Raw genomic sequence first — 13,066 nt, 5'->3', positions numbered from 1 at the left:
CTTGCTTAATTTTAATTAATGATCACTTTAAATCCTAAATACATTCTTACACTGTTGAATTTCTGCTACCAAACCAAGTTAAAATTATTATTGAAATGACTAATTTCTGGAAGTTTATACTTTGCAGAAGATCATCAGATGTACTAAACTGACAACTCTGCACATTTTTTTTTTTTTTCAGATTCAAGTGATAAATAAGAAGGAACTAAAAGAGGAAAAGACACTATCTGATCTTCACCAGTTCTGACTACTAGGTTACAAAGTTTGTGGTTTATCAACAGCTCTATTTTAAAAAAAGTTTTTCTTTTTTTTTTAAATAAGGCACCCATTACTTGTGATGATAAAAATCTACAGCCTTTCAAGGTTCTTTACATTAAGCTCTTTTTAAAAAGTCTAAGAAATCTAAAATAGGTCTTGGTTATATTGCACTTTTATTTGTTCCACTTTAATAATAGAATATAACTTGATAATTATTGTAGACCATGTATACCTTCCCAGAGTCTGAAAGAGATTCAAAAAAGGATAAGGTGCTTGTCCTCAACAGCCTAAAATCTAGCGGGCTTAAGTAAGTCAAGGCTATAAAGACCTGGTTCAAGACAGAATATAACAGCCACAAGGCAGATGTCAAAAGCATTATTACTTAGCAACTTCTTATTATATCTTTCACTTCTGTAGCTTCTTTCACCTTTCAGTAAAGTTATTATACTTTTAAAGAAGAAACTAATTTAATAGGAATTATGAAACTCTCAAAACCCTATACAATTTTCATTCCTTTTCTTTAAAAGGAGCTCTAGTGGCACAGTCGTTAAGAGCTACAGTTGCTAACCAAAAGGTTGGTAGTTCAAATCCACCAGCCACTCCTTGGAAACTCTATGGGGCAGTTCTACTCTGTCCTATAGGGTCGCTATAAACTGGAATCTACTCGACAGCAATGGATTGTTTTGTTTGTTGTTGTTTCTTTAAAAGCCATCTCAATGTAGGTAGGTATGTATGCCATATGGGTGTGGGAAGGCATACAGGAATACATGCACGTGCATATAGAGGTATATATGTGGGCATATGTATACACGTTTGTAAATGCTGCATATATATTCATATATACAGTAAAGCACATAGGGGGCACAGTGAGTGATACTTCCTAGACATATCCAAATTGACTGGGATTGATTTACTGGGTTAGAAGGCTTAGGACCATAGTCTCATAGGGCAACTAGGTCAATTGGCATAACTTAGCTCATAATGTTCTACCTCCTAGTTTGGTGAGTAGCATCTTGGCTCTTAAAAACTTGTGAGGCAAAAAAACTTGCGAGCAGCCATCTAAGATATAACTATTGGTGTCTTCCCATTTGGAGCAAGGAGAGTAAAGGAAACCAAAGATTCAAGGAACAAATTAGTCCACAGGACTAATGGCCCACGTGAACCACAGCCTCTTCTAGCCTGAGCCCAGAAGAACTAGATGGTGCCCAGCTATCAATACCAACCATTCTGACCAGGGACATAATAGAATGTCCTGGTTAGAATGGGAGAAAATGTAGAACAAAACTCAAATTCATTAAAAAAAGACCAGACTTGTGGACTGGACTGATGATAGAAGCTAGAGGAACCCCTAAGACTATCACCCTAAGATCTGGAACTAAAGCCACTCCCAGAGGTCACCTTTCAGCCAAGTAATAGACTGGGTTAAACAAACAATAGACTGGGTTAAAAAATAAACAATAACACCTGTGGGGAATGTGCTCCTTTAAACAATCAAGTATACAAGACTAAACCGTCAACATTTAACCAAAAGCAAAGATGAGAAGGCAAGGTCGATGGATGGAGACGGGACAGACACGGTGCAAATGGTGAGAGCACTGACACACTGCAGGGAGAGTAACCAACATCATGGAACAATCTGCATATGAACTGTTGAATGGGAATCTATATGCCTGTGTAAACTTTCACCTAAAATACAATATTTTTAAAAAAAGAAAGAAAGAAAATGTGTGGGGCAACACTTTAGAGGAAGAGGATATTTACATAGTCCCAAAAATACCTCCACACAAATTATTTATTAATTACAAATGGAAAGAATAATATCTTTATGGTGAAGAAACTTGACAGATACCACCTTAAACCAAATGATCAAAGTTAATCTCCCCAGTAATGGTCTAAATCAATAACACGTGCCTCCTGATGGCTGCACTAAGAAAAGCGCATTGCTTATGTAGAAGTCCTTTCCTGAATGCATAACCTGAATCTAATTATGAGGATACATCACAGCAACCCAAAATGAGGGAAATTTTACAAAATAGCTGGCCTGTAGTCTTCAAAAACGTCAATGTCATGAAAGACAAAAGCCGAGGAACTGTTCAGGGCAAAGGAGGCTGAAAAAACATGACCACTAAACGCAATATGCCATCCTGGATTAAGACGTGAACCAGAAAAAGGACACTGCTATAAAGGACATTATTTGGACAACTGGCAAATTTTGAATGTGGGATGTAGATTATATTATCACTGTTAAATTCCCTGACTTTGAGACTTGTACTGTGGTAATGTGAGAGAATGTCCTTAAGAAGTGCACTCTGAAGTACTTAAAACGACATATGTCTGCAACTTCTCTTAAATGATTCAGATTAGGTATAGATGGATGGATGGATAGACGGATGGATGGGTGGATGGACAGATAGATATAGAAGGATGGATGGACAGACAGACGGACAGGAAGATATGCCATGTTAAGATAAAAATGCTAAAAGAACTGGCGAATCTAGGTGAAGAAGTATACACAAGAGTTCTCTATAATATTCTTACAACTTTTCTGTAACTTGGAAATTATTTTAAAATTGATAATAACTTTTAATTAAAGTAGGAAGCATAAAAAAATTAAAAAGCCATCTCAGTACCTCAATCGTAAAAAAAAAAAAAAAAAAAAAAAAAACCATTGCCATCGAGTCGATTCTGACTCATAGCAACCCTATATGACAGAGTAGAAGAACTGCCCCATAGGGCTTCCAAACAGCAGCTGGTAGATTCAAACTGCCAACCTTTTAATTAGCAGCCGTAGCTCTTAACCACTGCACTACCAGGGCTCCATAAAAATAAATAAATAAAAGCCATCTCAGTACCTCAAAATCACAGTGTTTCCATAATGCAACTGAACATATACTATGGGTAAGAGAATGTTCTAGGCTCTGAGTAAACAAAATTAACCCAGACAACTCCCTACCCCAAAGCAGATTACACTGTAGCAGACAGTGCTTCCTGATCTTCATTGGATGTATTTATATCAAAAGCAATACATTCTTTAACTATTCACTCAAGATTTTAACCATGAAGTAAAAGTCTAACTTCCTTTAGCAAAAGATAACCACCCGATACCCAACTGAGAGCTAAGAATGGATGTCTAATTGTCCCTCCCTCACCTCACAACTACCTGACCCTCCCACTCCTCCACTGTCACCTATGCCCCACACACACTGACTGAGCTGAGTTAGGTGACCTCTCCTCTCGTGCTACATACTGTGCAACCTCTATCGCGGCCCTTACTTGTTATTGTTAGTTGCCATCGAGTCGACTCCGACTCATAGCGACCCCATGTGTGCAGAGCAGAACTGTTCCACAGGGTTTTACTACCACTGTATTATAAATCATTGATTTGAAAATGACACTCCCCTTCCAAGAATGTGATCTTCTTAACTGCTTTCCATCTGTGCCTGACACAAAATTGACACTTAGCAACATTCACTGAATGAATGAATGACGTATTTGTGGTGAAGGTAAATGGGATATGTAGGCTCTTGATACAGTTCCTGACATATAACCAAGAAAAAAAAAACCAAACCTGTGGCTGTCGAGTCAATTCCGACTCATAGAGACCCTACGGGACAGAGCAGAACTGCCCCACAGGGTTTACAAGGAGAAGCTGGTGGTTTTGAACTGCCGACCTTTTGGTTAGAAGCCTGAGCTCTTAATCACTGAGCCACCAGGGCTCCTCCTGGCATCAAGTAAATACTAAACAGTTTTTATTACTATCTCTGTAAAACATATGTATCTTGAAAACATCTAACTGAAAGTTTAATCAGAGAAAATAAATTAATAACTAAGAATCTGTAACCCTGATGTTACAGTTTTATTTGATTAACTGGAAACTTTAAACAAACAAAAAAAAAGTCTTAATGAAAGTCACTGAACAAATACTCTGACTAAGTATACTTACGAACTTACTAAAGCTGTTAATCACAAATTACAAACAGAACATCAAAACATACGAGAGACATGGCAAAACCTAACTAGATTTAGACACAGGTACATTTGGTCCTTAGTTCAGAGATCTTTCCACTAAATCAACCTGAATCTTTTTAATTCATTTACAAGGCTCCCTTTAAAGTGAAAATGTTCCCTGGAGGGCTATCAGTTACTCACACCTCACGGTGTATTACTTTAATCAGATAAGCACATTAAGGAATTGTTATTTGAAGAGTGGTGAAAAGAGAAGTAGTTTTAAAACACAGTGTGCTTGGGATAGAGCAGGACCGTATAATGCTGGTCTTTACGCAGTCACCAGGTAGCATGATGACAATGGCACACGCAGGGTGATAACAGAGGGGCTCTAGGAATTGTAAAGGGCATCCAAGTAATTTCTCCTCTAGGGGGTTATTTACTAGGTGCTCTTTAAGGAAACTTCTAGTTTTACTACTCTACTGCTCTCTTATGCTATATGCCTTAACACCCCAAGTGGTATTCTTAATACCCAAAGTGGTACCTGTTGCCGTTGAGTGCATTTCAACTCATGGTGACCCTGGGTGTTAGTAAGTACAACTGAGTTGCATAGAAGTTTTCTTTGTTGTAATCTTCACAGAAGCAGACTGCCAGGCCTTTCTTCTGGGTGGGTTCAATCTGCCAACCTTTCGGTTAGTAATCAAGTGCAAACCATTTGCACCACCCAGGGACCTACCTCAAATGGTAGAAACCTCCTAAAAATCTCAAATAATCAATACAGGGCCATCTTTGGCAAGTTCCCCCACAAGGACAATGACTAATCTACCAAGTAAATGTGAACCAAGACAACCCTCTCTATTGATGAATGTAAATCACTACCTGAAATAAATCAACTTATCCTTAATTCATATAAACTAGGAGTCCAAATATGCCCAAAACAAATACAACAATGAAAAAACCATTCAACCTAACAATATAGACCACTACAGTACTTCAGGAGCTTCTCAAAGCTATCTTGAATCCTTTCTGGCTCCAGAGTAAAAAGTTAAAAAAAATTAAAAATAAAAACAACTCTCCTAGTTTCTCTAATGTTCCTTAGCACAAACCTACGAGTTTGAAAATGGGAAAACATTTTGAACTTTAAAATTTGTTTACATACCCTTTTCACTCAGTACTGAAGTCACCCTTGAGGTTCACCCTTCAGTCAAAGATTAGACAGGCCCATAAAACAAACAATAATACATGTAGCTAACCATGTACACGAGACTAAATGGGCATATAAGCCCAGGGACAAAGACAAGAAGGCAGGAGAGGACAGGAAAGCTGGATGAATGGAAATGGGGACCCCAAAATCGAGAAGGGGAGAGTGTTAACACATCGTGGGGTTGGCAACCAATATCCTAAAACAATATGTGTATTAATTGTTTAATGAGAAACTAATTTGCTCTGCAAACCTTCATCTAAAGCACAATCAATAAAGAAAGAAAGAAATTTTTTTTCCAGGAAAGAATGATTCTTTTGGAATTGACTGAGAACATACTTCACACTTAATCCCTTTGATTTGCATTGTTATCTAAAATAATACCATGGCCACCTGATTAAAGCACCCAAAAAATGCCTCCTGCTAATATTTTATATACACTTTTAAACATTGATTATACAAGATAAATTACTGTCCTCTAAAAATGGAAAATTAAAATTTGGAGGAAAAGAAAAGGAGACATTGTTTGAGCATTAGAAAATCTCCAAATGAGAGAATATTATCAAAAGTACATCAGGAACATATTACCTTGAACGTCAAGAAAACTAGAAAATTCCAAGAAGAAACCTGAAGGAACTTGTTGCACTGTGGCAACACATCAGAGGTCAAACAACAGTGCAAGAGAGCAGGCCACTGAGAGGAAAACTGCACAGAGGCGCTGCCTCCCACGTGTAACGAGTGGGGACTGTTAACATTAAAAATCAAGATGTCACCTTGGATTAAAACAGCAAAACAGAACATGTGAACCAATAAAAGTACCTAATGAGACAATTTAGAATCAAACTATTAAAATATAAGCTCTGCAACATCCCTATCAAAGTAATAATCAACAAATACTGAACAATGAAATCTGATTTGCTTTTACACTTGCAGACAGCTATGTGAAGGAGGATATAATGCCCCAAGACTAATACAAACGTACAGCTATTCTTAACCACATTCGACAAAATATATATGCATAATCCAACAAAATGGCATGTCCCAAAGACAAGGCTCTAAAGAGTCACATTAAATGTTGTCCCAAATTATGAGGAAATAAAATAGTTTCATTTTCTTCAACAAGGATATAAAGCTAACACTTTCAGTCCAGATTACTCTAATTCATCCTAGTGCATCTGAATCTAGAGGGACTGAGTTCTTTAACGAGCGCAAAGCAACAGCAAAATCAACTATCATGGTAACCACATTTTTAAGCTGTTCACTTTACAGATTTTTTCCACTCTGGGCAATAACGTAAAGTCTTCAAACCACTTTATTATTATATCTATGACTCATCGAAGTGCTACTTTCTAAATGTTAGGGTTTTATTAGGTTTTTGGTGTGTGTGGTTAGATATGAATGGGTTCAAAGGTAGCCTCCATAAGCATACAGCATATAGCAACTATCCCTGTAAACCTTGCAATGTGAGAAGGGAGGACAGATTGAGAATAGGGTTCCCCGAAACAGCCCAGTCCAAGATATATATGGGCATATATTTCTACTGTACCTGCTAATGTCATACTGGCACACATTCAAGTTCACTTCTACGAGTATCTCTCTGTGAATTAATCTGAACAGCTTTTATTTATTCAACAGCCAGGTATCATGCTGTTCAGTTTCTTTCTAACGTGAATATTCGTTAAACATCCCAGATATTGTGCCAGGCTTTTCCTGTAAGGACACAAATTACTAAGTAATGGCCCAGTCCTTGAAGAGTTTACTTCCAGGGACAAACAGACATTTAGATAAATATGTATAAGACCACAAGTGCTAAAATACAGGCAGATGTAAAATGTTGTAGAATTCTAGTGCAAATGGTATCCCTAAAGATAGAAAGTTACCAAATGTCAAACCTGACCAAGTTAGAATGCTTTGGCTTCAGGTTCTGATTAAAGAAAAGAGTGAAAGGCAGGTCAACTGTTAATATGAGCTAGGTATAAGAAAGACAGATGCTTTGATACTGGGTTGGATGGACTGATTAAAGTGGAAAGTCGGCAGCAAAAAAGAATTCGTTCCTGAGAAAAATTATTCTAGGTAAGCAGAAAGGAATAAAGAAGAACAAAATTTGCTAAAAATGTGGAAACTACTCATAAATTACTAGAATGGTTAGATCAAAGATTCACTAAATATGGAGGTGTGAATCCTAAAAAAAAAAAAGGAGTGGGAGGTGGGAAGAATCTCCTGAGCCAGAGTAAGACAAGGAAAAGCTCAGCAACTGTTTTAATGGAATAACATGAGATTCATTAATTTTAGTGAATACACTCTATTCTTCTTAAAAAAAAAAAAAAATTATCTGTGCCATAAATACTTTATACTCTAATATTCCCTCCAAACCAAAACCAAACCAAACTCGTTGCCATCTAGTCAATTCCAACTCATAGGGACCCTACAGGACAGAGCGGAACTGCCCCACAGGGTTTCCAAGACTGTAAAACTTTACAGATGCAGATTGCCATATCCTTCTCCTGCAGAACGGCTGATGAGTTCGAACCTCTGACTTTTCGGTTAGCAGCCAAGCGCTTTAACCATAGCTTACAATGGGCTTATGTGACATCATTACACTATGACAAGCAATATAGTGATTAAAATACAAACTCTGGAGCCTGACTGCCTGAGCTCAAATCATAGATCTTCAACTTACCAGGTGACCACGGGCAAGTTTCTTAATTTCTATGTGCTTCAATTTCTTCACGTGTAAAATTAAGAAAACAACATTTCCTATTTTATAGGATTGTTGTGAGGCTTAAAGAGAACGTGTAAAACGCCCAGGATTGCACCAACACAGAGTTAAGTGCTATACAAATATTAACTATTACTATTACTACTAGGGGTGGGTTATCAACAAAATAGAAAAGAGAAAGCTAGAGTACCAAGAGCACTGTCTGGAAGAGAAACCCTTAAAAGAGGTATTTTCAGTCTTTGATTGAGAAGAGTTACTTTTCATTTCCTTGAAGTCCTGAATTACTTCAGGGAAAATCGGAGCAGTATGGTAACAATAAGTTCTGTTATTAAAATTGAGGCAATATCATCACTGCTGGCTATACTTCCCTGCCTGCTGGTAAGTTAGAAAGAAAGCAATCAGTGACAACAGCAATTAGCTTGGAGATATACCAGGAAGAACATTAAGATCTAAGCTTTGGCACTTCTCTCTTGAATACTTAACTTGGGTCAGAAGTTACTAGTGAGATTTTCCTGCCCAGTAGATCTCCACTGAAAGACGTGCCACCAGAACCAATTCCACTAACACAAAAGGAACACTATAAAGAAACACTATCAATCCCTCTCAAGGTAATTTTTTAATTTGTGGAGCCATCCATACGAAAACTGTATTTCCCAAAGTATTCTAAAATATCTTTTTCAGAAAATCAAGGTGATGCCTTGGAAGAAAGTACAAATAGCAATAGATAAGATGAAGATCATCACTTTACCAGAGCTAGCCATTTCAAGTTATATACCATTTCTATAACTAATTCCATTTCAATCGTTAACTAATACTTAGTCAATAATAACTTGTCTCTGAAGATACTTATAATCTAAGTTATTCAGAATAAAGGAAGAATTTAATTGTTTTCTATTAAAAAGTGAACAAGAGAAATATGCCAAATATCTTAACATAATATCACCAATCTTAGTTTAAACCAAGTTTACCTTGAGCATCATATTTTCCACTTGATCAAACAGTCATCAAAAAATAAATCAATAACCTGAGAAATATTTTACAAAGAACGTTTTAATTGATTTCCCATCTATCCTTTGCCAGGTTTTTAGTAAGTCAATCACAATAATCTGGCCACCTCTCCCTTCCATCTCTCCCCCTGCTAATGGTTATTTCAGAAATGGTCAGGCTCTTGTCATCTTGAGCCACCAGAATCCAAGGAGAGGTGTTCTGTGGGCTTCTGGAAAACAAATTTTCTGGCTCTATAGAGAGAGTCATGAGAAGTCAGTGTCTGCCACCCCCATCGCCATAAAAAAGCAGAGTTCCAACTTCTACTGACCACCATCCTATAACCACAAGGAATCTAAGCCTTCAGATGAAACCATTACTGTGGGTGACAGAGCTGAGATGCAGAAAGAATGTGGATCTTTGATGACTTGCCTCAGGACTTCCTCTTATAGGAGGAATCAAATTTCGTTATTATTTAAACCAGTTTTACATGTGTACACAAAAGCATCCTAATTTACACGTTCTGTGTTCTAAGTCTATTACTACCGAACAATTTCATCCATACTAATTCAAATGTTAGCAAAAAACATTTTATCCTACTTTAAACTGATATACACATCATACTCTTATTAAAACACATACAATCATACTCTTATTAAAACAAACACAACATAGGTTATTGACTGTTAAATAGGAATACTCCAATAAATTCTTTAACTGTGGACATTTTTTTCCTATGATATTTAACAGTAAAGCAGAAAATTAATAAAACAGTCTAAAAAGATCAAACTCTTACTTGACATAAAATTCTACTTTCAGAGCCCTCTTTAAGGGTGCCACGAGTAGAAGCCGACTGTATAGCAACTAACAACAACATAGCCCTCTAATTTATAGCTAGCAATGGTTAACGCATTTGTCCGCTACCCAGAAGGTAGGCAGTTCTAATCCACCAGCCGTACCTTGGAAACCCTGTGGGACAGTTCTGTTCTGTCCTATAAGGTTGCTATGAGTCGGAATCGACTCAACAGCAATGGGTCACTTTTTAGGGCACAAAAAATTATAACTTGTCAGACTCTAAAATATTAGTTACAGTCATACCATTTCTGCCACAATCAAAAGAAGAAAGGTTGTTAACGCTTTTTACGTAGTTGAATTTAGCTTTTTAAAAAAATCTTTAGAATCTGCTGCCAACTATCTGTATTAACGATGTACACAGTTAGAATGGATTAACGGCAACCTATAGGGAGGCCAAAAGTGTTTATTTTAACTATTTATTACACTTCCAACTTCACCATGCTGGATAAGCTGTTAAAATACAAGTGAAGATGTTTCTAATATGCAGTGATTCAAACAATAACAACAGTCAAAAAGGCAGGAAGGTAATAGAAGAAGGGTAAAAAGTAGAATGTACAAACTAGAATAACTAGTTCCTGAAAAATGGAAAAGTGAAAAGGGAGGTAAAAAAAAACCCAAAACCAACCTGCTGCTGTTGAGTCGATTCTGACTCATAGCGACCCTATAGGACAGAGAAGAACTGCCCCATAGGGTTTCCAAACAGCAACTGGATGGATTCAAACTGCTGACCTTTCAGTTAGCAGCTGAGCTCTTAATCACTGTGCCACCAGGGTCCCCAAAGGAAGGTACCAAAAAAAAAAAAAACTCAGTGCCACCGAGTAGATTCTGACTCCTAGCAAACCTATAGGACAGAGTAGAATTGCTTCATAGGGTTTCCAAGAAGCACCTGGTGGATTCAAACTGCCAACCTTTTGGTTCAAACTCTTAACCACTATGCCACCAGGGTTTCCCAAAAGAAGGCAAGAGAAACTAAAACACTTTAAAGTCTTTATGGAGAAGTCACAATCTCTGGACACACACAGATCTGGTGTTATATAAAGCAGACAGATCCTTTTATCAAGATCACTTTAGCATGCAATTTAAAATGAAAAAATGCATATTACCCAAAGGAATTTAGCCTGCTTTACATACACCGCAGGTGAGCATAACTTCAAGCACTTTAGCTAATGCTAGAGTAGGTATTTTAGAGATTTATTCGTATCATAAATACACTTACGATAGGTTTAAATTGGACCTGAAGAAAATAATGCATCCATTTGAGTCTACAAAGAGAGCTTGGCTGGGCCTGGAAACAAGGCAAACAGGCAAACTTCACTGCATAACAGGACAAATGGTAACTTTTTAAACCCCAGGAAGCTGCCCTACACAACCTAGACTCACTCCTCGCCAACAGCAAGCCTGACCACAACAGTTCAAACAGGCCAGCAGTGCAGCTGGTGGGGCCAGTGGGGCCAAGAATGAGTGTGCCTTCTCACCTAAAATTAGCCATGCCTCTCTCACCACAGCTTCATTGGGCTCCTCTATTTTAAGGTGTGCAGCCCCAAATTGCTTTAGAGCAGTAATTGCTGCCAAGGTCAGTTTTCTAGAGCTAAAAGTATCAGTCAACTTTCCACCAAGGCTTTAGGACGGCCAACTAGCCTCCACAAAAATCCCACGCTTAATCAACATGCTATGTAGCATTTAACTACGCTGAAATTAAATCATACATTGCAGATGTCCATGAAAACAAACCACACGAAGACACATTAAAAAAGATAAACGCAAGAAGAGAAATTCCTTATTCTTTTCTGCCACTGCCCCCTCCACACATACACATATACACAATAGGAGAAACCAAAGGAGGGGAAGACTGGCAAAATTACAATACTACAGTTTCCTTGTCTTCACAGGAAATTATATAGAACAGACAGCTGAAACACTTCTAAATAATGTCACACTGCTGGTTTGTCTTCCTCTGAGAGTCTCATGCTACAGAAGTAAATCCAACAGAAGAGCCTACTCAGTCTGAATTCTGCATTCCGGAAACACTAGAAGGTAAATGGTGTGGCTTCCATTGGTACTGGCAGGAGAATTCACCCTAATGTTTAAAAAAATGATCCAAATCTTCAAAGAAAATGTAAAGACTAGTCCTTCTACTAAAACTAAAGACAACCTCATCAATGACTGGTAAAGCTGAACTGTCAATTATTTGGGCCTAGCACCACAGCTGAAATTCAAGCTACCCAGATAACATTCAGAGTTTCTGTGAGCCACGGCAAAGACCTTAGTATCTATTTGATCACCAGCAACTTGAGACAGTTGCAGAATACACATTTAACACTATTATTGTCCCAAAACTATCATGTTCCAACAGTCTACAACAATAACATTTGTTTTGACAGTCTGAATCAATTATTTTAAGAATTAACAAAACACACATACCTTCATTTTCAGAAGCATGACATTTCACTTTCAATACCAAATCAAAGGTTCTTTCTGGATTTTCCCTAAAAAAAAAAAAAAATTTTTATTTATTTCCTATGACATAAATAAGGATCTCGATAAAGTTTATATGGCGGCAGTGGTGATTCAGTGGTTGAATTCTCGCCTTCCACGCAGAAAAGACCTTGGTTGGATTTCTGGCTGATGCACCTCACACGTAGCCACCATCTGGCTGTCAGTGGAGGCTCGCATGTTCTGTGACGCTGAACAGGTTTCAGTGGAGCTTCCAGACTAAGACAGTCTAGGAAGAAAGGCCTGGTGATCTACTTCAGAAAATCAGCCATATCAGAAAACCCTATTGGATCACAATGGTCCAATTCACAATTGATCATGGGGATGGCGCAAGACTGGGTAGGGTTTTGTTCCACTATACATGGGTCACCACAAGTCAGGGGCCCACTTGGCAGCAGCTAAGAACAACAACAAAGCTTATATTTCCTTAATTCTAAAAGTAATCTTGTTCTTGTCTCAATATATGTCATGTAACTATATCACCATGGCATAGCAGAAATTAACAATGAGGGTCTTCCCAGATCAGTAAAGAGCTGAGATTTAGGAGTTTTAACAAGGGCAAAGCATTTAACCTCTGAACCTGTTTTTCTTGCCTATAAAGTGCCTTGTTA

At 37.6% G+C, this 13,066-nt stretch overlaps 1 protein-coding gene across 4 annotated transcripts in view; it reads right to left on the bottom strand.

Annotated features, from left to right (window-relative positions):
• LOC101351142 (DENN domain-containing protein 1B) overlaps positions 1-12,417 on the bottom strand; it is a 251,823-nt gene extending 239,406 nt beyond the window's left edge. Inside the window, exon 1 of one of the 4 annotated variants that reach the window (XM_023730364.1) lies at positions 12,384-12,417. In XM_023730364.1, the coding sequence (XP_023586132.1) occupies positions 12,384-12,401 (18 nt within the window). In that variant the 5' untranslated portion in view covers positions 12,402-12,417. The remainder of the gene's footprint in view (positions 1-12,383) is intronic. The other 3 variants (XM_023730365.1, XM_023730366.1, XM_023730363.1) reach the window with 3 other exon arrangements.
• Positions 12,418-13,066: the final 649 nt, after the last annotated feature.

This window comes from Trichechus manatus, unplaced genomic scaffold (assembly GCF_000243295.1).
Source record: "Trichechus manatus latirostris isolate Lorelei unplaced genomic scaffold, TriManLat1.0 scaffold00035, whole genome shotgun sequence".
NCBI lineage: Eukaryota > Metazoa > Chordata > Mammalia > Sirenia > Trichechidae > Trichechus > Trichechus manatus.
The sequence above is the reverse complement of the archived record's forward strand: the minus strand, read 5'-3'. Positions and strand labels throughout refer to the sequence as shown.